Consider the following 27,716-nt stretch of genomic DNA (forward strand, 5'->3'; position numbering starts at 1 on the left):
AGGTGTTGATTCTGGTCAAAGGTTAGCATCTACCTGATTCTATGAGAAGTTCTTGGAGTTCCAGTCTGCTGGCTTCACATGACGAGAGAAAACTTTGGGGATGGTTATTTATGTCAATTGGCTCTGTTTTCTTTGTTGGGTACTTTATTGCAGTTATTTCCAAGCTTTTGCCGCCTTCAAATATTGCAGTAATATCTGCCATGCAGAATGACTGGTAATCAATCAATTTATTGATATACAACTTTAAACTTTTTGTTTTCTACATTGAACAAAATTATGACTTTGATCAATCAGTGTTCTAAATTGGATTTCTATAATGAGGTACATAGTATTTTGTAAGTTGAGAGTGATTGATAGGGGTCAGGGAAAGGGTAGACCCCCGATTACACAGGTGTATTCTAGGAGGAAGAAAAGAATAACTAACTAGCTATAAATAGTAGTTAGGTTGTGTAATAACTCTTTTTTTGAGATTCTGGAAATTGGACTGATTCAGGAATCAGTTAGGCGGTTACTTTTTCTCTCTTGTATTCTTCTATCTTGTATACACATTTTCTGGAAATATTATACTTCTTCCGATCAAGATCACATTGATCTTGTTTCGATTTCTTTTCAATTTCTATTTCTCATTTGATTCTGAACCAGTGTTTATCACTGGTATCAGAGCACCGATTCTGGTGCCCTGTAATTCCACGAGAAACCGCTGCTGATGATGACGAGGAGCATGGCGAGGAGTAACGATGACTGGGAACAGGAGAAGGAGGAAATGCGAGCCATAATTGATGTGAATGAGGCGAGAATGAGAAAGACGGAGGATCTCTTGGCGGCAATCGCGTCGAAATTAGGTATTTCATCGGAGGAGCATGGCGGCGATGAAGGAAGTGAATTCGGCGGTGGCGATAGAGCTGACTCGTCGCGGCGAAGTAACGAGCAGTGGAGGCGACTGGAAATTCCAGTCTTCGTCGGGGAAGACGCGTTCGGTTGGACGCGCAGGTTGGAAAGGTATTTCTCTCTGAAACGCGTGAATGAAAATGAGAAAATGCAGGCCACGGTTTTAGCTTTGGAAGGGAAGGCCATGAGTTGGTTCCAATGGTGGGAGAAATGTAATCCAAATCCGTCTTGGGAGGGATTCAAGATAGCAGTGATTCGGAGGTTTCAACCGTCGATGATACAAAATCCTTTCGAGTTACTACTCTCGGTAAAACAGACCGGAACGGTAGAAGATTATGTGGAAGAGTTTGAGAAATATGTAGGGGCTCTTCGGGAGATTGATCAAGAGTTTGCCAAGGGCATCTTTTTGAATGGATTACGAGAAGAGGTACAAGCCGAAGTAAGGTTGTTTGAGCTTCAAACTCTTACGGCAGTAATACAGAAGGCGATTATGATTGAACAGAAGAATATAATCGTTAACAAGAAAGGAGCCACTTCTTACTCTAGAACAACCGGTTTTCAAAGGAATAACTCCTTTAATAAAGTGGTAACAGTGGACACTAAGGGTTCCACGGGAAGGAGTTATGATGTCAGTACATCCAGTGGTGACAAAAGCAGTGTTGGATCGACGAATGTAATGGAGGCAAGTCGGGCCAGGGGAGGGGGATTCAAACAGTTGTCCGGGGCAGAGATGCGGGAAAAAAGAGAGAAGGGCTTATGTTTCCGGTGTGATGAACCCTATCATTGGGACCATCGGTGTAAGAATAAGCAATTAAAAATGCTTATTCTAGAAGAAGATGAAGACAGTGAAGGGGAGGGACAGGAAGAACCAAGAATGGAGGAATTCTCGGCATTGCAACTCTCCCTGTGTTCCATGGCAGGGTTGACGTCTGCAAAGTCTTGGAAGGTGGCAGGCAAGGTGGAAGCAGAGGGGGTGGTAGTGCTCATTGATTGTGGGGAAGGTGGAAGCAGAGGGGGTGGTAGTGCTCATTGATTGTGGGGAAGGTGGAAGCAGAGGGGGTGGTAGTGCTCATTGATTGTGGGGAAGGTGGAAGCAGAGGGGGTGGTAGTGCTCATTGATTGTGGGGCCTCCCATAGTTTTCTTTCCCAAGATTTGGTTCAGCGATTGCATTTGGAAATAGAAGACACTCCCACTTATGTTGTAGAAGTGGGTGATGGCCACAGAATTCGGGGTAAGGGGAAGTGTTCCGGGGTGAAATTGTATGTACAGGAGTTGGAGGTGGTTCAGGAGTTCTTTCTTTTCGGACTAAAAGGTGTGGATGTAGTCCTCGGGTTAGATTGGCTGGCTAGCTTGGGAGAGGTGAAAGCCGATTTTGGCCGGTTGGAGTTAACATTGAAAAAAGGGGGAGCGGTTTACAAAATTCGAGGGGATCCGGCTTTGACAAAAACACTGCTGTCTTTTGGTGCCATGATGCAGGTGCTTAAGGAAGAAGAGGAAGGACTAGTCTTGCATTATGAGGACATGGAGGAGCCCAGAATTCGGGATCAACCGATTCTGTCCTTGGTGGAGGACGTGTTGCAGGATTTCGCGGAGGTTTTTGTTGATCCGCAAGGTCTTCCACCGAAACGAAGACATGATCACGCCATTCATCTAAAGGAGGGGGCAGAGATTCCAAACATCCGTCCTTACAAATACCCCCACTATCAAAAGACCGAAATTGAGAGGTTGGTGACAGAAATGCTACAGGCTGGAGTTATAAGACCCAGTATAAGCCCCTATGCTAGTCCGATTATCTTGGTAAAGAAGAAGGATGGAGGCTGGAGGTTTTGTGTAGATTACCGGTCTCTAAACAAGGTGACAATTCCTAATAAATTTCCTATTCCCATCATCGAGGAGTTGTTGGATGAATTAGGGGGTGCTCATATTTTTTCCAAGTTGGATCTAAAGTCGGGGTACCATCAGATCCGGATGCGGGAGGAGGATGTAGAAAAGACGGCTTTCCGAACACACGAAGGGCACTACGAGTTCCTGGTAATGCCTTTCGGTCTCACTAATGCACCTTCCACTTTTCAGGCTCTCATGAATGAGGTGCTCAAACCTTTTTTACGGAGGTTCGTATTGGTTTTCTTCGATGATATCTTAGTTTTCAGCACTGACATAATTTCTCATGTGGGGCATTTACGGCAAGTGTTGGAGCTTATGCAGAAGCATAGTCTCAAAGCCAACCGGAAGAAGTGCATGTTCGGGCAGAGGAGGTTGAAGTATTTGGGGCACATTATTTCCGGGGAGGGGGTGGAGGCTGACCAAGCCAAGGTGGAGGCGATGAGTTCTTGGCCCATTCCGAAAGATATCAAGGGGTTGAGGGGTTTCCTCGGTCTCACCGGATATTATAGGAGGTTTGTCCGTGACTATGGTAAAATGGCCAAACCTCTCACCGATTTGTTGAAAAAAGATGCTTTTAAATGGAGAGCCCAGGCCACGGAAGCTTTTGAAGTATTAAAGAGAGCCATGACTGATTTACCTCTTTTGGCGGTACCAGATTTTTCGCAGGTATTCACGGTGGAAACTGACGCCTCTAGCAAAGGGTTGGGAGCAGTGTTAATGCAGTCGGGTAGACCGTTAGCCTTCTGGAGTCAAGGTTTGTCGGTGAGAGCCCAACAGAAATCAGTTTATGAGAGGGAATTGATGGCGTTAGTGCAGGCAGTGCAGAGGTGGAGACATTATTTGCTAGGAAGACACTTCATCATTAAAACAGATCAGCGGAGCTTAAAATTTCTTAATGACCAGAGGCTATTCACGGCGGAACAGTTTAAGTGGGCTGTGAAGTTGATAGGGATGGACTTTGAGATACAGTTCAAACCGGGCCGGGAAAATGCGGTTGCTGATGCCCTGTCCCGAAGAGAAATGTACGCTGCTGTTTTTGTGGTGTCCTTAGCAGATACTGAAATGTGGACACAAGAGGTGGAACAAGATCCGAAGTGGAAACAGGTGATACAGGATTTGATCATAGCGCCTCACTCTCATGCCGGATTTGAGTTTAAAAAAGGATTATTGTTGTATAAAGGGAAGTTAGTAATTTCCAGCCAATCAACCCGCATCCCTTTGATACTAAAGGAGTGCCATGAGACTCCTATGGGAGGACATTCGGGGTTTTTCAAGACTTACAAACGGGTGGCCAGTTGTTTGTTTTGGAACGGCATGAAAAAAGACGTTAAGACGTTTGTGGCGGAATGTGATGTCTGTCAGAGGCAGAAGTATTCTACACTGACCCCGGGAGGATTGTTGCAACCTCTCCCGATTCCATCACAGGTTTGGATGGATATTTCGATGGATTTTGTGGGAGGTTTACCTAGAGTTGGAGGGAAGGATACGATATTCGTGGTGGTGGATCGATTGACGAAGTATGCCCACTTTTATGCTCTCGGACACCCTTATACGGCTAAGGAGGTAGCCACGGTGTTTGTCCATGAGGTGGTCAAGTTGCATGGTTTCCCGTCTTCCATAGTGTCCGACCGGGATCCTATCTTTTTAAGCACATTCTGGAAGGAATTGTTCAGGTTGGCGGGTACGCAGCTGAAACTTAGTACTTCCTATCACCCGCAAACCGATGGACAAACAGAAGTGGTCAACCGGTGCCTTGAAAATTACCTTCGGTGCTTTGTGGGTCCTAAACCCTCCAGGTGGCTTAAATGGCTATCTTGGGCGGAGTTCTGGTATAATACTACGTTCCATAGTGCAGCGGGAATGACCCCTTTTAGGGCTCTATACGGTCGGGATTCTCCCATGTTGGTTAAGGCTGCTGATTTCCCATCCAAAGTCGAAGAGGTGAATCAGATGATTCGGCAGAGGGATGCGATTTTGGTCGAGCTCAAGGATAATCTGTTGAGAGCTCAGGATCAGATGAGGAAATATGGGGACAAGCGGAGAAGGCAGGTGGAGTTTCAGGAGGGAGATTGGGTATATTTGAAGATTCAGCCGTATAAACTGAAGTCTTTGGCAGCAAGGCCGTGTATGAAGTTAGCTCCTCGTTTTTATGGGCCGTATCAGGTGCTAGGCAAGGTGGGGACAGTAGCCTATAAGCTTGAGTTGCCGAGCTACTCCAAAATCCATCCTGTTTTTCATGTGTCGTTGCTGAAACAGGCGCTTAAACCCAACCAATGTCCACAGCCTCTACCTCCAATGCTGAATGAGGAATATGAGTTGGACGTGCAACCGGAAGATGTGGTGGACTGTCGTGAGTTGCAACACGGTCAGGTTGAGGTATTGGTGAAGTGGGCTCAGCTACCCGAATGTAATAATTCCTGGGAGCTAGCGGCAGTTTTGCAGGAGAAATTTCCTTCTTTTCCCCTTGAGGACAAGGTGGCTCTTTTAGGGGGGAGTATTGATAGGGGTCAGGGGAAGGGTAGACCCCCGATTACACAGGTGTATTCTAGGAGGAAGAAAAGAATAACTAACTAGCTATAAATAGTAGTTAGGTTGTGTAATAACTCACTTTTTGAGATTCTGGAAATTGGACTGATTCAGGAATCAGTTAGGCGGTTACTTTTTCTCTCTTGTATTCTTCTATCTTGTATACACATTTTCTGGAAATATTATACTTCTTCCGATCAAGATCACATTGATCTTGTTTCGATTTCTTTTCAATTTCTATTTCTCATTTGATTATGAACCAGTGTTTATCACAAAATGTCAAAATATTCAAAAAATTTAGTAAAATTATATAACTTCATTATTGTTCATTTCCCTTTGTTAATTACATTTTCTAAGGAAAAATAAAAAAAATTCTAACATCAATGTTATTTTACTCTCCTTCCATCTAAATTTCGTATCGCAAACAAGAGAGAGGTTTGTTTTCCTTTCTCTTTCCCTTCCTAGCTCTTTGAATCCTCTCATTTCTTTTCCTTTCCCTCGTAACTCCCAAACATACCCTAAAGTGATCTTTGGATATCAAGTATCTCAAGACCAAAATTGTTTTTTCTTGGTTGTTATTTGACTTAGAACATTGTATTGTGAGGATCTTGTGATTGGGATTTCCATATATGGAAAGTTTTAAGTGTAAGAACAGGAAAGATCAGATGATGCAGCTGTCTTGCATTCTAGATTTGGAATGTCCAGATTAAGTTCTTTCTTTGTTCAAATGTAAAATTTAAATACGGATTTAACTTTGTTTTAAAAGTGTGACTAGGGTAATGCTATTGATACTCTAAATTTCCTACTAATACTCCGTATTGACCTAGCATTGTTTTAGGTTTTTATTTATAAAAAATCATCATTGATTAGTAAAGTGCATAAATAGGTAATGAAGAGTGTTAATAGCCTCACCATGGACTAGTTATACTTCAGTGTTCTGCTGAGTTTTGATAACTTACTAATGGAAGGGTATCTTTTTAGCTTGGCAACAGTAAAATTGTTTGTCTGGATGGAATCCAGTTGCTAAACTTCTGGTGGCAGAAAACTTAGTAGATGATGGATGAAACACCATAAACTGTGTAACAAAAGATTTAGACAGAGGCAATTGATTCGAAATCCAACTGCCCTCTTGTTTCCTATGTGATGACTTTTTTTTGTTTGACTGGCAAACCTTTTCTGGGGGAGCACATTTTAGGGGGTTTGAACTGGGACGGTAACACTTCATGTCTTACAGATCTACCATCTGAGTGACTAATGTTACCTTAGTGATAAGGCTAATACCAGGCCAGTAATTAAAAACGTGTATAAAAGGGGAAAAAGGAAAGTTTGGATAGAATAACCAACTTTCCCTTTCTACCCTTGGGTAGTTAGAATCAGTTAGGAAACTAACTGCTATTAATAGCATAACAGTTAGGAGGGGAAGTTAGTTTTTTGATTAACCAATCTGATTCAGGAATCAGGGGTGGGGAAAATGGATCCAGGGATCCTTGTATGCTTCTAATCTTGTAATTCTTCTTCTTTCACTCTCAATTCAATAAAATCTAGAGCCATTCCAAGAATTTCATTGATTCTGGCTCAGGGACATTTCCTTTCATTCTCTTTTCTTACTAGTATAGATACCAGTGTCTATCACTTAGCTATTAGATTATTTTTTGAAGTAAATTACCCTATGTAAGAAATGTACAGTGAATAATGTATTTGCATGTTGTAGTACCTAGTATGTGGATATCAATTATTCAATTTACAGGGGCTGGTTATTTGTGGTTTGTGAAGATGTTTATGGTGTATTAGCTGGTCTGTTATTTGGAAGTGTAGGGAATAAGAAGTTTGGCCACATTGTTATATAAGGGTCTTGCTCGTTTCTTATTCCCATGATTAAAATTTAAAAGGGAGGTCCTAAGAGTGATTAGATAGGAAAGAGCAGGCTAAGTTTTGTGCATTGTCGCTCACTGGAAAAAATCCTCACTTGAGGGGCTTGGCATGGAAGTTGGGTGTCACTAGGACACAAGCCATTACCTAATGCCCAGCTATTTCTTTTCTTTTTTGATAAAAGATGAGTTGTATTAAGATGAAGAAAAAGAATTTTACAGATCTAAACTGTGTACTCATTTTTGTTTTCGGTTAAGTTGGCTACTTTTAGTGACAAACGTAAGTTACTTCCTTTCAGATATTGACATTATGGAAGAGTACATATGAAGGTGGTGAGTGGAAACCATGTGTAAACAGATCTTCAGAAGGTATAATATCAACAGTGTTTGTGTACAGTAAAAAATATCATTTTCCTTTCTGAGCAACTATGCATTAGAATTTAGGGAGGAAAGTAGAATAGATTTGATTTGGAATGATAAAAGGAGGGGTTCTAGGGGGCTGTTCATTTGCAAAAACTTAAAATGATCTAGTTGCAGTATATTGTTTACATTTATATCTGGGAAATTATGTTTGTATCTTCGGCCACTGGCCAGTACGGTGTAGTCAGTTAAAATATTAATTATGTTTTCTTATGGTTTTTAGGTCTTCCTGAATCAAATGGATACATATATGTAGAGGCTAATGGTGGTTTAAATCAGCAAAGGACATCGGTTAGAGTTTTCTGTACATTCCTTCTGTTAGTTTGTTCTAAGTGTGCTTCATTTAGCACTACTCTTTGACTTATTTATTTGATGAATAATGTGCTTTTTAGATATGCAATGCTGTTGCTGTAGCTGGCTATCTCAATGCTACACTTGTGATCCCCAATTTCCGTTATCATAGCATATGGAAAGATCCTAGGTCTGTATGTTTTCCTACATTTTCATTTTAGTTTATCAAGACTAGCAAATTCTGGTGATTTATGCTGGCATAGCATGGACTAGGTCTTGTGTGTTAATTGTCCTTTTATTTAAAATTATTAATATTTGTAAATAACTACACAACTCAGTTTATTATATAAGTATAGTATAAAGACTGATAGATTTCTGGATTAACAGATAGAAAACTGTAGAGAATTCTCCTTACAAAGCGAAAGGGAAATGTTAACTGGAAACAGCAAAATAGAAACACCCTCTCAGAGACAGTTCCGAGCCACAAACCTGCTTGCCTCTTTATTCTTCATTTATAAGTGCACACCTTTCCTCTAATTTCCCTTGGCACCTCTTCCTCTTCCTTAGGATCCTCTCCAGCTGCCTCCAATTCATTTTCATTGCTTCCCCTTCTTTCTGGTTTTCTACATTCCTGTCGGTTGGGTTTTCCAAGACTAGGATTATTGGTCTTCTTAATTAGAGGCCTGTAAATACCTTTCTCCTCAAAAGAAAAAAAGACATTTTTGCTCATGATGGAAACCTGGAAATTGGAGTTGGGTTCCCTCAAAGGATTTCCACTAGTTTTCATGATCTGGCAGGTTCTCCCACTGAATTAAGCCTTCCATAATTTCATTTAGTAAGTAACGACCGGCCAGGACAGCTTCTGGTTTAACTTGCATATTAAGATCTTCAGTTAAAAGTAGGATGCTGCTGACAGGGGTATAGCATGGATAGCTTTCTTCGACTGTGACATAAAATTATGGGTGTAATATAAAAAAGGCAAGTAGGTTCAGCTTGTAACCAGAATGCCAATTTTTTGTAGAATCTCAAATGGCCATACAACTGTGGGATAGGTTTCTCATTGTTCTTCTTGGTTAGGGACTTTAATTTATGTGGCTTCATTTTAAGGTCAAAATAGGTCCCCCAGGTTTGACTTCACCAGCTTATATGCTTTGGGACAAGTCTAGGTGTTTGCCTTCAATATGGTGTAAAGCACATGGTGTTTTTAAAGTGGTGTCCCTCACAGATACGTGGAGGGGCTGGGCAGGTTTGCTATGTTGATTTTTTTGTTACGTGTCACACATTTGTTTTTTATTTTTTTATAGGCAAATGTTAGTATGTTGTATTTGTAGTGAGTGAGACTCGAACCTTCTTATCACTCTATTCCTTAAACCTATCACCTTAACCACCTGACCACCTTATGACTCCCACATTTTTTTATTATCCGAAGGATTTCTTATTCTCCTCCTTTTCATTCTCCTTCTCTTCATCTTTAGAAAATTCTTCCCTTATTCCAACTATTTTTTAATAAAAAACAGAGAAAGAAATTATTTGCATTTTATGCTCTATCTTTAGTATATTGGCCACTCTATGATCTGCTATACACTGTAGCATTTTTAGGGTTGGCTGCTCCAGGTCACTATCCAGGATTAATTACTACGGTTCTTATAAAATTACACTGTTGTAACTTGTAATGAATAGTTTCTTGGAGTGCTGATCAAGCTGTTTGTCATTTCATATAGACTAAATTGTTTCACAATGTTTCAATTTTCCAGCAAATTCAGTGACATTTATGATCGAGAATATTTTGTCAATACCTTGAGGAATGATGTACGGGTGGTTGAAGAGATTCCTAAGTACCTGATGGAAAGATTTGGCAGCAACATGACAAATGTATACAATTTCAGGATCATGGCATGGTCTTCCATTCAGTATTACACAGATGTGGTACTCCCAAAGTTACTTGAAGAAAAGTGAGTATATGATAATTGTCCAAAAAAAAATCTATATAAAGAATTAATTAAGAGAGAAGAGAAAAGTACGAAAGCAAGAGGGTAAGTAATTCTCAAGAACTAAAAGCACAAAAGAAACCCGAAAACATTCAAGTAGAAACAAAAACCTATCAACTAGAAACATGCAACAGAGCATGTCAGTCTCTACAGGTCTATCAGAGACACCCCCTAAAAAGAACATAAGAACAACACAACAAAGAAGGTAGTAAAACTACTCTAGCTCAGATGAACTCAAGAAACAACCAACACCTTGTAAAGATTCTAGCACTGTTCCAACCAAATGCACCAAAAAACTTAAGTAAGAATTGCTCTAAATCCACGGGGCAATCCCAATGTTCTCCGAAGACACTAAACAAATTATTCAAGAGAACGGAAGCCACTGAGCAATGCAAAAGTAAATGCAAACCAGATTCAGAACTGTGTCTGCAACTCTGCATATAACATAGTAATCAGGATAAAAAGCAACTAGAGGCCTTTGAGTTTGTAGCAAATCATTTGTATTGATCCCGTTAAGCAAAGCAGTCCAAACAAAGGATTTAAATTCGAGGAGGGCAATTGATTTGCAGATAGGCTTATCCAAAAGGAAAGAAACACCAATGTGAGATGAAGTGGTAAACTGGAAGTAGGATTTGCTAGAAAATAAACCCAAAGAGTTAAGAGACCAGATCGTCTTATCTAGATTAGAAGAGAGAACAAGAGACTCCAGCAAAGCAACAAAAAGAGTCTGTGACTCGAGATTTCCCTATCATGAAATTCCTAAAGAAGTAAAATTTCCAGGAAATATTAGAAAGAGAAGATGAATAGGACTGACTGATAGGAGCACTATGCAAAGTTGAGAGATAAAAAGCCTAGGAAACGCCATGAAAAGGGGCATTACCAATCCAAATATCCTCCCAAAACTTAATAGGAAGCCATCCCCGATTACACAGGTGTATTCTAGGAGGAAGAAAAGAATAATTAACTAGCTATAAATAGTAGTTAGGTTGTGTAATAACTCACTTTTGGAGATTCTGGAAATTGGACTGATTCAGGAATCAGTTAGGCGGTTACTTTTTCTCTCTTGTATTCTTCTATCTTGTATACACATTTTCTGGAAATATTATACTTCTTCCGATCAAGATCACATTGATCTTGTTTCGATTTCTTTTCAATTTCTATTTCTCATTTTGATTCTGAACCAGTGTTTATCAGTGATTTCAGAATATCCGCTTATATGTTCTAATTAACCACTAAACCTTGGTGTTTCTTATCATTTTGTTTCTTCAATATTTGATATTAGATCATTGTTTGATGACCATCCATGAACTCCTACCACTGAATATTGTACATGTTGATGAGTACTATAATTGATTAGTGAATTCATTCGTTAAGAATATATACATATATGTATATATTCAACTTTAAGCTTTTGGGGAATGGTTTTTAGAATATTTGTTGACTTTTGGAAAGGGAAAATAAAAAGTACAAAACACAATGCATAAAGTAATAGATTGCAAAGTGTTCAATAATGGATCTATTTATTTAATCTGATTTCAGGGTAGTGGGTCTATCATATAGATATGCCGCCATTCATACTTCACCGGAGAAGGCTGACAAAAATCTGATTTACTTAGTTCCCATCATCATCTGCTAATTACTCAATTATACAAATTAAAAATGTTCTATTCTTGTCATATTGTGTGTATCTGGAAACTGAGGATTGCTACTTGTCATTTGTGGGTAAAACTTTATAAACATCTTGGTTCAAAAGCTGATGCCAAATGATTCTGCTCATTTTATGCAGCTTTTAGGGGTAGAGAAAACTATTATAGAGCATTGTGGCGTTATTCGGTCCATGTAACTGACATCACATAGTGGTACTATGACTTGATTGTTGTTATTGTGAGGGTAGAGAAAAACTGGTTTTTTTGGCATTTTCTATTGGTGCAAATGAAAAAGGAAAAAAAAACAAGGCTTACAGAAGAGTGGAAGACTATGCCAAAACTATCAGGATCTAGGAGACTGTCAGTCTGAGTTCACATACCCAAGCTTATGCTCATTCTGAAGTCGGCAAGGCTCATCTAGGTGAGAGATCTTAGAGATGACCATGGACCAGTGCCAGCTATCTCCGGCTGTAACCTCTGAATTTTTCCAACATCAAATGGTCCAGATAGTGCACAAGAACTTAGTAGTATTAAGGCTGTGCTCATTAGAGATTTCGTATTCCAGGAAAGCCTTGACTGAATAGGCTTTCTTGGGAAGCATCCCATTTTCTGATAATGTTTAACAATTGCCAAAGCCAGAAAACATGGATAGCAGGAGGGGAGTAGTTAATGACAAGTAGTTAATCAAGTATAGTAATACACTTTCTGTTTGGTCCACATGTTTTTTTGGTTTTTTCAAGAATTCTCCAAATGATATTTGTTCCAACCTTGTATATAAGGTCTTCAATACTTATAAATTGATGTACTTGCTATAGACATGATGGCAATAATGCCTTCAAGCTAGGTTTTCTATTTTTCATCATGTTAGAACACAACCAAACATGATCCCCTTCTGGAATCTTGGGAAAAAAGGGGAGCACATCTGTTGTCCCACTTTTTGTACCACTCCATGTACCATCACCTCTGATTGGTTCGAAAAAAATTGTTGAAGTTATAATTGCAATTATTAAATATTTTTCTAGTCAATCATGTCTCTTGGCACATGGAGTGACACAAAGGAGTGAGATCACAGATGTGGATCCGGAAAAAAATGCAGCTCAATGCACGAAACTTCTACCTAATGGGGTATGGGGAGGGTAGATATATGCAGCCTTGCTGCCTGTTTCCAACTTGGTAGCGAAGTGTTCTTAGAGCAGGATTTGAACAAATTTGATGCACATGATGATGTGGTGGTTCTTATATAATTGTTTATTGTTATCATCTTTAAAATTGATATTTCTGTTTACCTCTGCCTGTGAAAACAGAAAATAACTTATCATTTTTTTCTGGTTTGTGTTTGATTAATCTCATAGGTACTACTGCTTCTTAGTTCCATTGACTCTTCCTATAGTTGTGATAGCTGTGTACTTCCATTGGCTCAGCATGAAAGTGTTCAAGCATGCTTAACTTATCTTCATCAAAATTTGAAGGCAGAAGCAACAACTACCTATGGCTATTGCTGCTTTGTTCTTTAGCCATGGAGGAAAAACACTCGTCTAACCAACTTAAGGATTTGACTTTGTGCTAATCATGTAGTAACATCTTGGCTTAGTATATGTAATACTTGATTGATTAAATGTGAAGAATATTCATTTTTTTTTGTAAGATTTGTTTTTGAAGTGTGCCCAATGGCTAACTTCACTTTTCATTTCATCTACTCTTTCTTTGGAAAGTTGTCTTATTCACTCATAGTATAAATGCTTTGAAGGCAATATTTGGGTCATTTAAGTTACAACATTTTTCACCAAGATGTTAAAAAGTTAAATGTTCGATTTTTTGGAGCACACTTGTTGAGAAAGGCAATAATACATTCTGAAAAAGATTATTTTTTTAGCCATAGGGTGAAAGGATACCCTTGATTATACAAAAAAAAAAGGTTTCGCAATTTTCACTTATCATCGGTTTTCCTCCATGAATGGCCAACATCAATTCACTTGTTTGTACATGAGAGTTGTTTAAGTTAATTTAAGAGCACCCATTCATAAGGGTGGGTTTTTAAATTTTTAAGAATGTTCATCATCATTCTTATTAAGAATTCATTCTTATTTCACAAATGTAAGTTACTCTCTTAATAATAAGTCATGTGCTACTTAATTCCCAATGTTTCAGAGCATGTATTTGGGTATATGCTACAGTTTCATGTCCATGCTGCTGCAAAACTATCATTGTTCATTGATCAACCATCCTAATGGAATGAAGAACTACTCGGAATTTTTTTAAAGTAATTTCACTGAAGATATGTACTTGGTATAAATCTTGGTCTACAGAACCATAACAATAAAGAATACTTTGACAAAATTGAACCTAAAAATAATACTCTACATTGAAGAATTATGATTGCCTCAAAGCAAGAAGCTTAAGTTTGTGAGGCTACTGTTTTAATGTGATAAAATCAGAATGGATTCCTAGCTATAATCTTTGCTTCAGTGGTCATGCTCTAGACAGCTCAAATGGTAGCCTTGCCTCAATTGCATACAACATCCGAGTAAAAGGCGATCGTCCTTCTTTCGCAGTTTTGTATGCTTAATAGTTCAACATCAAAAACTTCGAACTGTTTTGCGCTGAAAAACGTAGAAGGTCCTACCTGCAGAACACATAGTATCAGGCATGCTACACAAGAGATATTATTTCCTTTAGAATAATGTTTTCTAGAGTAGCTTTGTGCACTTGCAAAAACTGTAACTAGAAAAATTACTTATAGAATGATGAACTATTGTTAAGAGGTGCTCAAGATATGAATACATTGTTGACTAAAGTTTCCTTCTTCATTTTTCGGTGAGTTCAACATGTTATTGAATCATATAATATAAATTCTAATTTGTTATAAAAAGAGCTAAGCTGAATCCAAGTAATGCACTTCAATATTCTGCAGCAAGTGTGAGAAAAGATAGGCTGAAAATTTATCTATCCTGTGCATTTGGTGCTACAGAAGATCAAAATTACCCCAAAATAAGGGAAAAGCATCATGATTGATCATATCATAGGAGATTCAAAAGAATATGTTAAGAAATAATATCAGAGATGTAAGAACAAACCGGTGGTCCAAGTTCGGGAGGAATAATGATTCTTCTCTTTCCTCCTGGTCTCATGTCTCTAATTCCTTCTTCAAATCCTGTATCAGAAAATGTAACTTTTTCACTTCACTCTCAACTTATCTGTGGTTCTTTAGGGGAAACATAGAAAGCAAGCAAATGATAAATACATTATTTGGCATACATTCTTTACTGTATAAGAACTCAAATAGTTCTGAAGTTTTAACCTGGAACCAATGAGTTTGTGCCCATGCGGATTCTGGCAGGTGAGCCCTGCAAATAAGTGCTGTCGATACGACGACCAGATTCGTTATAGCCAACATAGTGAAAAATGACCTGCAGTGCACACCATGATATGGAATCAGATAGTAAGCAAATTATTAAAGGTGAGATGATGTAAAACCATCCATGTTAATGAAATGGTATGAGGTCTTCTAAGACCAATTGATCTAGAGTTTGATCCGAGCCACCTCAAGACCAAAGAGCTCGTATCAAGGCCTGTGCATTGTTCACGCTTCAAGACCAAAGAACTCGTATGAGGGGACGTGTTAGATATAAAAATCATTCATTCACCTCTACTCAAGAACTTAAGATTTTAGGAGAGATCGCTCATGACAACGAATATAATGTGTATTCAGGTCAACTTTTTTTTCAACCAAAAAAGAAGTTTTAAATCCTAGTGCCTAAAAGTTAAATGCTGCCAATGATATAGCTTCAAAGTTGTAATATTAGCCACCGTAAAATAGCTAGACAGCATTGGTTTATACAAACAAACTGTTTGATGCACATACAGCAGCAAATGGAGAAACTATTCATTCTAATATTCTTTTGTATTTTCTTTACTTGCTGTTGTCAAGATATTATTCAATAAGGAGTTTCTTACAACAGGTGTGGAAAAAATGACACCAAAACCTTGAGTAGTTAGCCCCTCATAGTAAACCATGATGAAAAGTCTTCACTATTATGAGTCTCAGGCTTCTTGCTCTTGGAAAATTATATGACCTCTCCAATTGAACCACTCAAACATAATTTCCATTTTCCTCATGTCAACCAACTCAAGCAATTCCTTGATAAATTGTTATGTAATTGGTGATGCAGCCCAAGTGCCTCAGTGCTTTTTTTAAAACATATAACATGTTTTGATAAAAATGGCAATCTAGTGCTATAAAGATTCTGCTATGTATGGGGGTCTAGGAAAGGGTTCTTGGACCTAGTATGTGGGTTTATAAGAGGCAACCCAAATGTTTTGATATCAAAGCCGAATATACTTCTTTCTAATCTCTAGTCACATTTAGAAGTGTAGCCAGTACCAAAAACTGCATGAGGACAATTCTAGTTCTCATTCTGAAGGAGAATGCTTATTGACTTAGAGGTGCTTATAGAGAGTTTATTTCAACAAAAGAAAAACTTTTGGAATAAGCACTTAATTAAACTGCTTATGCAAATAAGCTCTAACCGGTTGAGTCTACGATTTTAGTTTTGGAGAGGAAGGAAATGAAAAACTTTAGAGTCATTTCACAAGTATATTTCATGACTTTCAAGCTTTTCATTTCATTTCCTTCCTATCCAAAACCCAACCGTAAACGGATTGTGAGAGTTAAGACTAAATGAGAAAGGAAGAAGTGGCAGGTTGGAAAGAAAATAAAAGGAAAACCTGCTGACCATCCTTTGGGCAATCACCTTTACCAACTTCAAAATCTAGGTATAGGAGCCCTGAATCACGCTTTACATAGTTATCTGATGATAATACTTTAACCTCAAAACCTGAAACACATTTCAGTAGATCAAACCATTATATCAAAATCATATCTAAGAAGTTCACAAAATACAAGTTTTTCACACTGAAAATTTCAGTTCATGAGCACAACTGTGGCCGCTGTCTAGAGATATCGCACGACGAAAAATACAACAACAAGAACAACCAAGCCTTTATCCCACTAGGTGGGTCGGCTCAAAAGGGCAGCTCAGTGCACTAGGCTCCCACTCAATGGGATCTGGGCGAAAAATAATAGAAAATTTCTTATCGAACTAAGAAAGTAACATAATCATGTAAGATCATACATGACAGAATATAGGTAAATTACAGCAGTAGATTTTCAGAGATGAGAAAATGATAATTGTTACCTTCTCTAACAAAATTTGGGAAGTCATCTGGTACATTATTTTCTTTCTGTATTCGCCTATTTTGTTGTAGCAACCTATTCTCATCATATGGATTCTTACTCTTCGACTTTGCATACGAAGATAATGTCGGAAAAACAGCACTTGAGACCAAAACAGAAAGGATAAGTTTCCTTCTTAATAAGCAACTATTCTCCACACTGTCCATATAGATAATAGTTATAATAAGCAATAATCCATTCAAGAAATGTTGCAAAAGAATGTCAATTTTTACATGCCCCTCTTACATTTTATCCTTTGATTTCTGATCTTTGCATCCATCTGTTAATCGTTTACTTTCACAAAAGATTATTCCTTTCCCAGCACAAGGGAACTTCACTGCCACAAAATAAAAGCTTTTCAGTTAAGAACCACTTGCAATAACTTCCATTCTCTAATTTGCACAAATCATTAACCTTAAAGCAAAAATTCTAGCTCCACATAGTACAAAGATCTAGCTTTTATATATATATATACAAAATGATGCTCTATTTGGCACAATTAGCTGATAAACTAACTTATAAGCAAACTGAAAGATTATAACTTAGGGCTGAAAATTGAAAGATGATAAACTAGTTTATGGAATCCAAACTATTTGGTAAAATTAGTCAATGATAAACACTAATGCCATAATTGCAGTGTGACACCGAATCACAGAAATACGGTTGCAGCGCAACCGCATTTGGCCGCATCGTATTCAAAAATATTCTTTTAATTAAAAAACAATTCACATTGTAACGGCCGTAATGATATTAACACAAATGTAAGTGCAACTGTAATTTAAAAGGAGAGAGAGAGAGTTACAATGAAGAGATGGCATGAGTGAGAGAGAAGATAGCATTGTTTCTGAAATTGTAGTTTCTTTGTATATTATTATCATTATCCATTCTAAAAGGCTCAAACCAAAATAATCATCTTCCACGTGGAAGGATAGATAGTTTCATAATTATGGCTCAAACAAATGGCTAATATAATAAATCAACTACTAACGTGTTGGTTCAAGTGGTAGATGTTTGATTTCCTTAAGTAAGGTCTCGGGTTCGAGTCTTATGGATAAAAAAAATACCTGTTAGAAGAGTTAGCCTCACATATCTCTGGATAGATGTTCCGGCTCGGACATGATTACCTCTAGTGGGAAACCAAAAAAAATTAATAAATCAACTTCCTTAAGTTAAGAGTTTAATATTTTCACTTTTTTAATATTATAAGTGTATTATCCACTATCATTATTAAAATCCAACTCCACATACACATTAAACTAGAAGATATTCCGTAGTAAGTTTACTTAGTTTAAATGACTATATTGTCTTGTAGACTAAATGATATTATATACGATTAATAATTATTTATAAATATATAATTATATATACATGTAAAATTTTATATAATTAATAATTGTGTATAATTATATTAAACTAATATATCTCTATCTTTTTTATACTAGAGTAAAACAAAATATTAGACTAGTGTTCACCATTATTTTTTTAAATTTTAAGTAAACTATTTGATTAACTTTTTGGGTTATTTTGGGTTTAACATAGTCGAACCAGAATTTGTCTGACATATTTAAATATTTAAATATTCCTCTCTTTTATTGGAGAGAAGACTCTACACATAAATAAAATATATCTTTGACATATTTAAATATTAGATGAAGCTTTACAACCTTGTAATAATTGTTTTAGGACAACTATTTCTAGCAAATAAATTTGTTTTTATCCCTAAAAAAAAACCATTTTGTAAAATTGTTTTTGGAAACTATAAAACACACAACAAAATCAAACAGGCCCGATATTAAACAAAACATTTTCATATTCATAATAGAGATGGAATTTGTAATTAAGAAACTTAATCATTTATGATTAGGTTGGAATTTATTGATACATATTTTTATACTCTAAAAGGAAAAACATAATAGGAAAATGAATAAGAATTTTCTCCATTCATGAAGAGATAAATACTTAATTATTTTACATGTATTTTTAATAATAAAAGTGTTATTCTATTATATATAAAAAGAAAAAAAATGTCTTATCATATCATTTTTCCTTTGTTTTTTTACAGTATTCATCTAGATAAAATATGTTACACCATTAAAATTGAAGATCTCTGATTGGTTGGGGATGGACATCTGCTGTCCCAAAATAGTGTGCCACTCCATGTGCCACTGTTTGTGATTTGTCAGAAAAATAATTAATTATTAAAATTTTAATTTAAATATATTTTTTCAACCAATCACAAGCAGTAACATACTTTGAGGTACAACAGATGTGCTCCCGATTGGCTGATACCACATCCAAGTTGGAAAATGTGAGATAAGGTAAGAACAAATATGGATCACACACATAACAATCATCATCCACACACTCCATAACAAAATTATAATGATTTCATTACACTCTCTTTTGATTCATTCTTGTGTTGTGTCACATTCAACAAAGAATAACAATAAAATCAATGGCACAAGCAATGGCTAGCTTTTGTGGTTCAACAACAACAACAAGGTTGAATTTGTGTAGCAATGGTAAAAGGGTTACTTCAGTTACAAGTTTCATAGTTAGAGCTCAAAATGTTGATAAGGCACAAAGTAGTAGAAGAGAAGTTATTGGTCTTGTTGCTACTGGTTTGTTAACTGGATCATTTGTTCAAGGTGTTCTTGCTGATGCTATTCCTATCAAAATTGGACCTCCTCCACCACCTTCCGGCGGACTTCGTAAGTTTTTATCGCGATAAAAAGCGCTTATAGAGTCGTGAGGCTTAACCTGTTTTTTTTATTTTTATCGAAGAGGAGTCAGAATCGTCTCTAGTACTAGAGAGAAAAGTGACGTGGACAATTAAAGAAAAATCAAAATGCAATTACATTTTTATACAATCAAGATCCTAGCTTTTCAGGTTGAAATCACTTAATTTCATGTGACATTGTAGTGTTAGAGAGAAATCACTTGTCTGGAACACAAAGTGTATAGTTCTCTGTGCCAAAGGATCTTCATTAGCAAAAGAAATTAAATTTCATTGCAAACTCGGCAAATTATAATGTTTCGATCAATCACAAGCTTTTGGTATATGAAGTGACACACTTTGCAAAGCACGGAGTAGTATATTAGTTTTGTACCCCAACCAGTTTTATATCATGGGTAAGACTTAATGTGTATTTAGATTAGCTTATTTTATACTGAAAATAACTTATAATCAAAAGCTTTTTAAGAGCTTTTGAAAAACGACAAGTTAGTCTTTCCCAACATGCATTTAGGGGGCATTTGAAGAGTGTATAAGGACTTTATTTGGACTTATCAGAATAGCTTATAACCTGTATAAACTATTTTTAGCTTATTTCAACAAGCTTATTAGAGAAACTTATGGAAAAAAGCTCTCTTTTTAGCTTCTTTTAATAGAAGTTTATCATTAATTTAATAGCCAAACATGTTCTCAAAAAGGGACTAGTACTTCCTCGGAAGGGTTCGATTCCTAGGAGTGAGGTCAGTCATGCATCGTGAAAGAGATTGATGAAAACTATAACCATTGTGAGTGTGTTATGGAATTTGGCAGCTGGAACATTGAACTCAGATGAAGCAAGAGACCTTGAACTTCCATTGAAACAAAGGTTCTTCCTTCAACCATTGACTCCAAGTGAAGCAGCACAAAGAACAAAGGAATCAGCCAAGGAAATTGTTGCTGTCAAGAAGTTCATAGAGAAGAAAGCTTGGCCTTCTGTTCAGAATGATCTTCGTCTAAGGGCCGAGTATCTTCGCTACGATCTTAACACAATCATCTCTTCCAAGCCCAAGGAGGAGAAGCAATCACTCAAGGAGCTTACTGGAAAACTTTTCAAAGATATCAACAATGTAAGTTGATAAGCAAATAAAATGTAGATACCATATAGTACTTTTTTCGAGCGTTTTAAATTGTAGTTGCGGTTTTGCTTTTAAGTGGGAAAATCGAGTTGCAATTGTGATTACGATATGACTTAGTTGACGACCAAAACTGAAATATTGTCGCTGTTGGGTTTTGTTGGGAAGTAAGTCCCACACCACCTATCTCATTATATCGGAAATGGTTTAAATACTTGTTAGACTACTCCTCTTATTGCCAATTGGTTTTGAGATGGAACCTTAATATGGAGGGGGCGTGTTGGGAAGTAAGTCCCACATCGCCTACCTCATTATCTCGGGAATGATTTAAATACCTCTTGGTCTTCAAGACATGTTGTCTCAGTTGTGGCTTTTCATTCTTCCCATACCTCGATAACAATGAAACTCCAGGGTAGTTGGAGGCTCCCCGATTGCAGTCTAGTCCAACCGTCATCTTAAATATGAACCACAAATTTATATAACATTGGATCTTTGTGAGTATAGTTTTGATAGATTTTAGACTAATCAAAGTTTCTGATTTTGTTTAACAGTTGGATTATGCAGCAAAAGTTAAGAGCAGTTCAGATGCAGAGAAGTACTATGCTGAGACAGTTTCTACTCTGAATGATGTTCTTGCCAAAATTGGTTAATGTGATTAGTTTCTTCTTTTCTTGTGTAAGCTTTTTGTGTATGATTTTCTCACACACTTTGTTTAACTACTATTTTAAGAAAATCAAAATGAGAGAAAGTTCATTATAGCAGAGGATTATCATCAACTAACATAATTAAGGTTGTTGTCTAAGTTTTTGTAACCTCATATGATGTCTCTAAAATGAAATAGATGAATGATATTAATATCTAGATTGAGAAAGACTTGATTTTATTATTAATCTAGCATATGTTTAGGTTTGCACTAGTCTAAAGAAATTTGAAAAAAAATCTCAAAAATATATAATAAATTGGTAATAGTAACATAGATGTATATTATTGATTCAACTTATAAACCTAATGAGTGAACTTTTACTTCGCTTAAGTTGGACTCGTAATTTAATGAGTTCAACTTTAGATCAAGTTCAACTTATTTGGTTTCTAAACCATGTTTATTGAGTTAATTAATAAGTTGAGTTTTGAATGAATTTTGAGTTGATTCGGTCGATGATATGTCATATCTAATTGAAATGATTATTCTATTTTGGTTTCTATATAAAGAATAAAGGAGGTTAGTTTTAGATACCAGAAGGTTTTGAAGTGATTCTTATTACTTAAGTCTGGAGTTACAAATCTGAGTAAGGATCATCTCCATTAATAAAGAGACAAATAAATATTTTTCACTTATTTTTAATGAGTGTGATCCTCTCTTAGGTTATTAGTTCAACTAATAATCATGATCTTATTAGAAATGTCCTAATTCTTTTTTGTTTCACATTGTGGCTCCTAATTTTTCTTCTTGTTCTTTTTTCCTTCCTATTGCTTCAACAATTTTGGGCAACAACCACACTAAAATTAAAAAAAAATCACCAATTTGAGTTAGTTTTGGAGAGTTAATTTAACCATGAACTTGTGTGGATTACAACATATTGTTAAACAAGGGTAATATACAAATCTAAAATGGGTTGAATAGATATGAGATTAATTAGATGTCTCAAACACTTGTATCAATTAAGTTCATTTAATTGGTCAATAATGGATTAAGTAAAGATTAAGTCTACTTAATTGATTAATAATCATTTGTGGAGCATGTCTTAGTTACAACAAAACCAATTGAATCAAGATTGAAGTTTTAAACATTAAATAAATACTTATAAATTAGATATGGTTAAGTAGATGTATAAATTAGAGATGGTTAATTAGATGTAAATATGTAAAAGCTATATTTAAATGAAAGTTTTTTTTTTCTAATTTAATCTCAAGTTGGTACTTTTTAAAATTTCTAGTTAATTTCGAACGAGAGATTACATATGATGGTTTATTATTGTATGAAATTTTCGATTCTTGAAAATAGTTATCTTGAAGTGAAAACTCTAGATAATCTATTAACACTAACTTATTACCAATTTTCTAATTTCAACAATAAGCACAAGTCATAATCAATTATCTCATGTAGAAATCAATTTCACAATATTCTAAACTAATCAATTGTTTATAAGTCAATTAATCTCCTTAATTTGATACTAAATCAATTATCCATAGAGAAAAGGAAAGTTTTACTCATCCATCTCAATCTAAAACATTTAAAGGAGACATAACATGATATGATTATATGAAGGATCAATGATATGAGATTTCAAAGCATATCACTCTAACTTAGACAAATTAGACTTAATAAAGATTAAATGCAAAATTAAAAGTATAAGAATGTAAGATGACGGGTAGTCTTTCACATTTTTGGGTAAAGAACTAAGTTCCTTTGGATTCATGATTGTCTCTTCCAACAAATATTGCTCCCAAAAATCGAATATTCAATATTGGAGATCTAATGAGGTCTTACACTACTAGACCAACGTTTTCTTGGTGACCGTCTTATCTTTGCTTTGTGTTGTCCTTGTTTTGTTTTTATAAAAAAGTACAAGCACATTGCTTTCACAAAATATAAAGGTCCAAGCCTACTCATGGCAATAGGAAACATATCATACTTTTATAAAACTCATTAATGATATATATTTTTTCTCATCTTTTTTTTATACCTATGTTGTTTTATTTATTTACCTTTTTAGTTGGTTTATTTATTTGGTTACTTTTTTACTTTTTCTCAAAATAACTACAAACAATATAAATCAATTTTTTAATTAAATTATATTTATTAAATAATTTAAATATATAATTCTTGAGAATTAAGAGAGCAATAATGATTAGGATCCATATTCATTTCCTTTTGAGCTAAAATGTAGTAATGACCATTAATATTGAATTTTCAATCTTTCAGAACTTGAGAGACAATTCACAATAAGTTTATTTCTTTTCTGATAATCTATCTCCCATATCATGAGGAAATACACATATTTAATTAATTTTGAAAAATTTGTAATTAATAGAATTTTTTCATTTAGAATCATTTAATTAATTTAAATATTTTTTAATAACAAGTCATTCACTAAGAATCCTTTAATTAATAAAAATACAATTATAATAATGAATAATCAATAATTAAAATAAATTTATTTAATAACAAAAAGACAAATAAATAAATAGCAAATGTGTTGATAATGATTCCATAAAATAAAATAACTATCAATCCTTAAGGATAAAAAGACAATAAAGAATATGATAATATCTTTGTTTCCCTTTCACTTGAGATATTATAGTTATTACCATTGTTTTTTTAATGGTGTGAGAATCAGACCATACTAGGCGATCTGATCAGTTTGACCGCTAAACATACGCCAAAGCAATTTTAGTTTATAGTCTTATCGAATGAGAGTTTGACCACTTTAAACTGGGAAAATTTCGGTCTGACCGTGTTAAACACGGTTAAACTAGAATAACCCGGTATATAAACCAGACAATTTACTTAAAATAAAAAAATGAAACACTACTCTAATATTTTGTTTTACTCTAGTCCAAAAAATATTGAGATGTGTTATTTTAATATAATTATACATAATTATTAATTATACAAAATTTTACATTATATATAATTATATATTTATTGATAAAAAATATTAATTATATATGAAATCACTTGATCTGGCTAGACGGTTTAATTGTTTAAATCTTATACGAAATCATTTATGGTTTAATATCTAGTTCGGGTTTCACAACATTGGTTTTTTCTATCTCTAGAGATAGAGACAAAAGTTTAGGACCAATGTTTTTTACTCTTATTTTATAATAAATTCAATAAATTATGAAATATTTTAATAATAAATCACATGAAGATTAGGATGACAATGGGCGAGCTAAGCATGCGTCGTGTTTTCCCATTCTCATACCCATATAATTTTCGGGTACATGCATGGATAGTACGTATGTACAGATACCTAATAGTTTTTTAAGTTTATGTATATATTTATATATTTTGTAATAATCAATATATATAAAATAATTATTAAGTGAATAACAAAATTTATGCGTAATATGAGTATCATGATGATACTCATTCCCACGTATAAACTAGTTTTACATGGTACCAATTACAAGTACTTTTACACTTACCCACAAAACGAGTATTTTTGTCTCTACACCAAAATAATATGTTTCATTTCTAATTCAAGTGGAGACACGATAATAATCATTAGTATTGTTTCTTTCATCCTCATAGCAGAGAGTGCACCATCATGATGTACTATTCAAAAGAAGGATCATCATGTTAAGATAAACAAACAAATTGCTAATATCTTCTCTGATTCATAGTCGATTAGTGAACTTCAGAAATCTAGTTTGCAGACCAGCACACAACAAAATTAGTGATGACTCCATTATTTATAAGATGATGTAAATATCCATCTTCACTTAAGCTAAGAAATCAGGTAGCAACAAGTACATAATATTTTTCTTGTAGATCATATTATTCACAAAATTTTAGTTGAACACATTTCATTAAGGTTAAATAACTACCAACAATTAACCCTACACAATGTTGGAAGCAATGCTATTCTAAAAGTATGTCTTCTATTTGCCACTTCCTATGATGGATTAGCAAAAAATATATGATTATTATTTTGTTAAATTAAATATTTTTATTTTTACAATTAATCACATGAAATGCCATATGGATCGCAAACGTTTTGGGAGAATAAATATGGAGATTGTCGCGTCCCGATTTTCGGCTACACGACCTTATTAGAGTCGTCACTACATTTTATGGGTAAAAGATAGAAAAATCTTTTAAGCCCTATTACATTGGACTTTTGATTTTTGATATCCAGGTTCAATAGTCGTTTACAAATTAGGGAATATATTAACACCCTACCTATATGCCTTAGGCGGTACCTTCATTAAATTATATAACTTTATTATATTTTTAAATTTATTTGGTTATTTATTTAATTATTTGAAAAGAAAATTTTATTTAAATTGTGTCTAACAAGATGAACTTTGGTCCCACGTATACCTATTTTGTAGGAAATCAAGGCTACATAGTTCTTTGAGTAGAAAAAAGGTTGATGGTTGAGTGTTTTAATTAAGGAAAGAAGCATCGTAGCGTGACCATTCGAATGATGAGTTGAGGGAAAGAAGCCCTAAAGCAACTGTCCCTCCATCCTTTATGTGATTGGTAATTTTTATTTTTTGTAGAAATATTGATTTGAATGTTTATTTATTAGAGAAAAACATGTTTGTTATCGATCATTTTATTAATTGTTGATTTAATAGAAAATAATTTTTATTTTATTTTAGGAATTAATCGAGTGAAAAGAGGTGGCATAGCGCGACCGTTCGAAGATGAATTGAGGACAATAAGCCATTAGTGGCGATCGTTCCTCCATCCTTGATTAATCTCTAAAATTTATATATGTAATAAAGATTTTCATATAATCCTTTTATTTAGAGTAAAATATCTCAATTATTTTGGTTCATGATAATTTTAATTAATTACAAAAAATAAGGAACTTTAATTAATTGACAAAAAATGTTGTTGGTTACATTAAAATGATTTTCTTATTTATTATTTATTGCATAAAAGTAATATTTATTTACTTTTTTATTACTATGATTAGAGTAATGTTTAATATTATAAAAAAGATATATTTATTTGTTTTTACATGATTATGGTTTTAAGATATGCCAATAATAGGAATAAGCAAAAAAAAAAATATAAAGAGTGAAAAGAAGAAACCTAACTATGTAGATAAGGTGTACAATAGACTGTCCACATATCGATTTATATTGGCCTAAGAAAAGGAAATGTCGATTGGGTACAAGTGTTAGAGCAGGGCTGGCTGGAAGGAAGGTGCACCAAAATGAGACTGTATGATGTCATTTTATTGGCTGAAGCAAGGGTCAAAGCTGATACCGACAATGATGGCTGATTTAATCGCACATGATCAAAACAAGTGACTTTCTGAACGATTTTTCTCTCTTTCACATGTCGAGCTTTTTGTTGAGTGATTCTTTTGTGTGGAAATTGTTGTATGGAATTCTTGTCTTTTTAATGCCTTTTTGTGTGGAATACTCCTTATTTTCTTGGTGAATGAATCACTCTATTTATAGAGTAGAATTTACCACATGTGCTTAATGAGGTCCCATTAATTGATTAGAGGATGTTAAGGGAAATAAATCAGTTATGTGTTTAAAAATGCAACATAATCAAATTTATTTCAAATTTGCTTGATTTGATTTGCTTATTCTCAGATTGCAACCTTAATTTACTTGATTCGAAATCTCTAAATATTTAATTTTTCATCAAATCAAATCTCTAAAGATTAATTTTTATAACAAAAATGATTTGCAACACAATTAGATTGATATAAAATTTTCCAATCTTAATTTGCTTTGCATATTTCCTTATTGCAATCTTTAACTTATTTGATTAATGTGCGACCTTGATTTATTTGTTCACCAATTTTCTATCAAATCTCTAAATATTAAATTTTCTAATCTATATGATTTATGCAACATAATTACATTGATATGAACTTTCTAATTTGATTTGATTTGCATATTTTCATATCGCAATCTTAATTTGATTTTTTAATCCTTAAATATTTAGTTATTATCAATGTGATTCATACAACTTTATTAAATTGATATGATATTTTGAAGTACCAATTTTTTTTGGATATGATATGATTCAGATTTCATGTTTTTAAATCTTTAATTTATCTGATGATCAAATCAAATATTTAATTCATTCATCTTTTTTGTTTTTTTTTCTTAATTTATTATCATTTTTTAGAAAATCTTTTGTTTATTATTCCCCATTTTAGAATTCAATTATTTTCATTTAAAAGAGTTTCAGGTTTTTTATAGGCCGAAAAAAATGAGTATTCACAAAGATTAATCTTTTTTTGGTACAGCTAAGTGTATCTTTCACCCTATAACTGAAGAGTCAACACTTTTCGGAAGTGCTCTTCACATCAAATATTATTATCAAGAATCAAACCTTTAATTTTTTTTCTTCTAAAACACAGTAAGGCTTTATACCATTAGAAACTAATCTAGGTACCGATTTCACAATCCCATAATAAC

At 34.7% G+C, this 27,716-nt stretch overlaps 4 protein-coding genes and 1 long non-coding RNA gene across 6 annotated transcripts in view; 4 read left to right on the forward strand and 1 right to left on the reverse strand.

The window, feature by feature from the left end:
- LOC109362368 lies at positions 1 to 13,180 on the forward strand. Its single transcript, XM_019608104.1, has 2 exons — positions 1 to 214; positions 12,865 to 13,180. The coding sequence occupies exons 1-2, from the start codon at positions 42 to 44 to the stop codon at positions 12,956 to 12,958; spliced, it is 267 nt and encodes an 88-aa protein (XP_019463649.1). The 5' UTR covers positions 1 to 41; the 3' UTR covers positions 12,959 to 13,180.
- On the forward strand, positions 6,964 to 10,502 carry LOC109362369. The gene is made up of 4 exons (XR_002109401.1): positions 6,964 to 7,536; positions 7,811 to 7,878; positions 7,980 to 8,068; positions 9,633 to 10,502. It is a non-coding gene; the product is annotated as an uncharacterized LOC109362369 (long non-coding RNA).
- Positions 11,230 to 27,716, forward strand: part of LOC109362365 (uncharacterized protein At1g04910) — a 27,149-nt gene continuing 10,662 nt past the window's right edge. The window contains exons 1-2 of the mRNA XM_019608099.1: positions 11,230 to 11,234; positions 27,323 to 27,332. Coding sequence (XP_019463644.1) covers positions 27,328 to 27,332 — 5 coding nt within the window. The 5' untranslated portion in view covers positions 11,230 to 11,234; positions 27,323 to 27,327. The remainder of the gene's footprint in view (positions 11,235 to 27,322; positions 27,333 to 27,716) is intronic.
- On the reverse strand, positions 13,781 to 17,633 carry LOC109362366 (peptidyl-prolyl cis-trans isomerase FKBP20-2, chloroplastic). Of its 2 annotated transcripts, none has more exons than XM_019608102.1 (7): positions 17,540 to 17,633; positions 16,992 to 17,035; positions 16,708 to 16,904; positions 16,238 to 16,347; positions 14,811 to 14,919; positions 14,587 to 14,663; positions 13,781 to 14,135 (listed from the first exon to the last, which is right to left on the reverse strand). In XM_019608102.1, exons 1-7 carry the CDS (start codon positions 17,621 to 17,623, stop codon positions 14,016 to 14,018), a joined length of 741 nt encoding a protein of 246 aa, XP_019463647.1. In that variant the 5' UTR covers positions 17,624 to 17,633; the 3' UTR covers positions 13,781 to 14,015. The 2 variants fall into 2 exon arrangements, with proteins under 2 accessions (XP_019463647.1, XP_019463646.1); XM_019608101.1 differs by having other exon boundaries at positions 16,992 to 17,082; positions 17,548 to 17,613.
- Positions 19,155 to 21,261, forward strand: LOC109362367 (oxygen-evolving enhancer protein 3-2, chloroplastic-like). The gene is made up of 3 exons (XM_019608103.1): positions 19,155 to 19,456; positions 20,290 to 20,585; positions 21,143 to 21,261. Exons 1-3 carry the CDS (start codon positions 19,201 to 19,203, stop codon positions 21,239 to 21,241), a joined length of 651 nt encoding a protein of 216 aa, XP_019463648.1. The 5' UTR covers positions 19,155 to 19,200; the 3' UTR covers positions 21,242 to 21,261.

Source organism: Lupinus angustifolius, chromosome LG12 (assembly GCF_001865875.1).
Source record: "Lupinus angustifolius cultivar Tanjil chromosome LG12, LupAngTanjil_v1.0, whole genome shotgun sequence".
NCBI lineage: Eukaryota > Viridiplantae > Streptophyta > Magnoliopsida > Fabales > Fabaceae > Lupinus > Lupinus angustifolius.

Bases quoted from the DNA above. Each gene is read 5' to 3' on its own strand.
- LOC109362366 (XM_019608102.1), bottom strand. From the start codon at position 17,623: ATGATAATAATATACAAAGAAACTACAATTTCAGAAACAATGCTATCT. The intron at 16,905-16,991 runs GTAAGAGGGGCA...CTATATGGACAG, and splicing joins CAGAAATCAAAGGATAAAAT to TGTGGAGAATAGTTGCTTAT. The intron at 14,136-14,586 runs GTTTGTTCTTAC...TGTGTTCTGCAG, and splicing joins CTCCCGAACTTGGACCACCG to GTAGGACCTTCTACGTTTTT.
- LOC109362367 (XM_019608103.1), top strand. From the start codon at position 19,201: ATGGCACAAGCAATGGCTAGCTTTTGTGGTTCAACAACAACAACAAGG. The intron at 19,457-20,289 runs GTAAGTTTTTAT...GGAATTTGGCAG, and splicing joins ACCACCTTCCGGCGGACTTC to CTGGAACATTGAACTCAGAT. The intron at 20,586-21,142 runs GTAAGTTGATAA...TTTGTTTAACAG, and splicing joins TTTTCAAAGATATCAACAAT to TTGGATTATGCAGCAAAAGT.
- LOC109362368 (XM_019608104.1), top strand. From the start codon at position 42: ATGAGAAGTTCTTGGAGTTCCAGTCTGCTGGCTTCACATGACGAGAGA. The intron at 215-12,864 runs GTAATCAATCAA...TTAATCTCATAG, and splicing joins TCTGCCATGCAGAATGACTG to GTACTACTGCTTCTTAGTTC.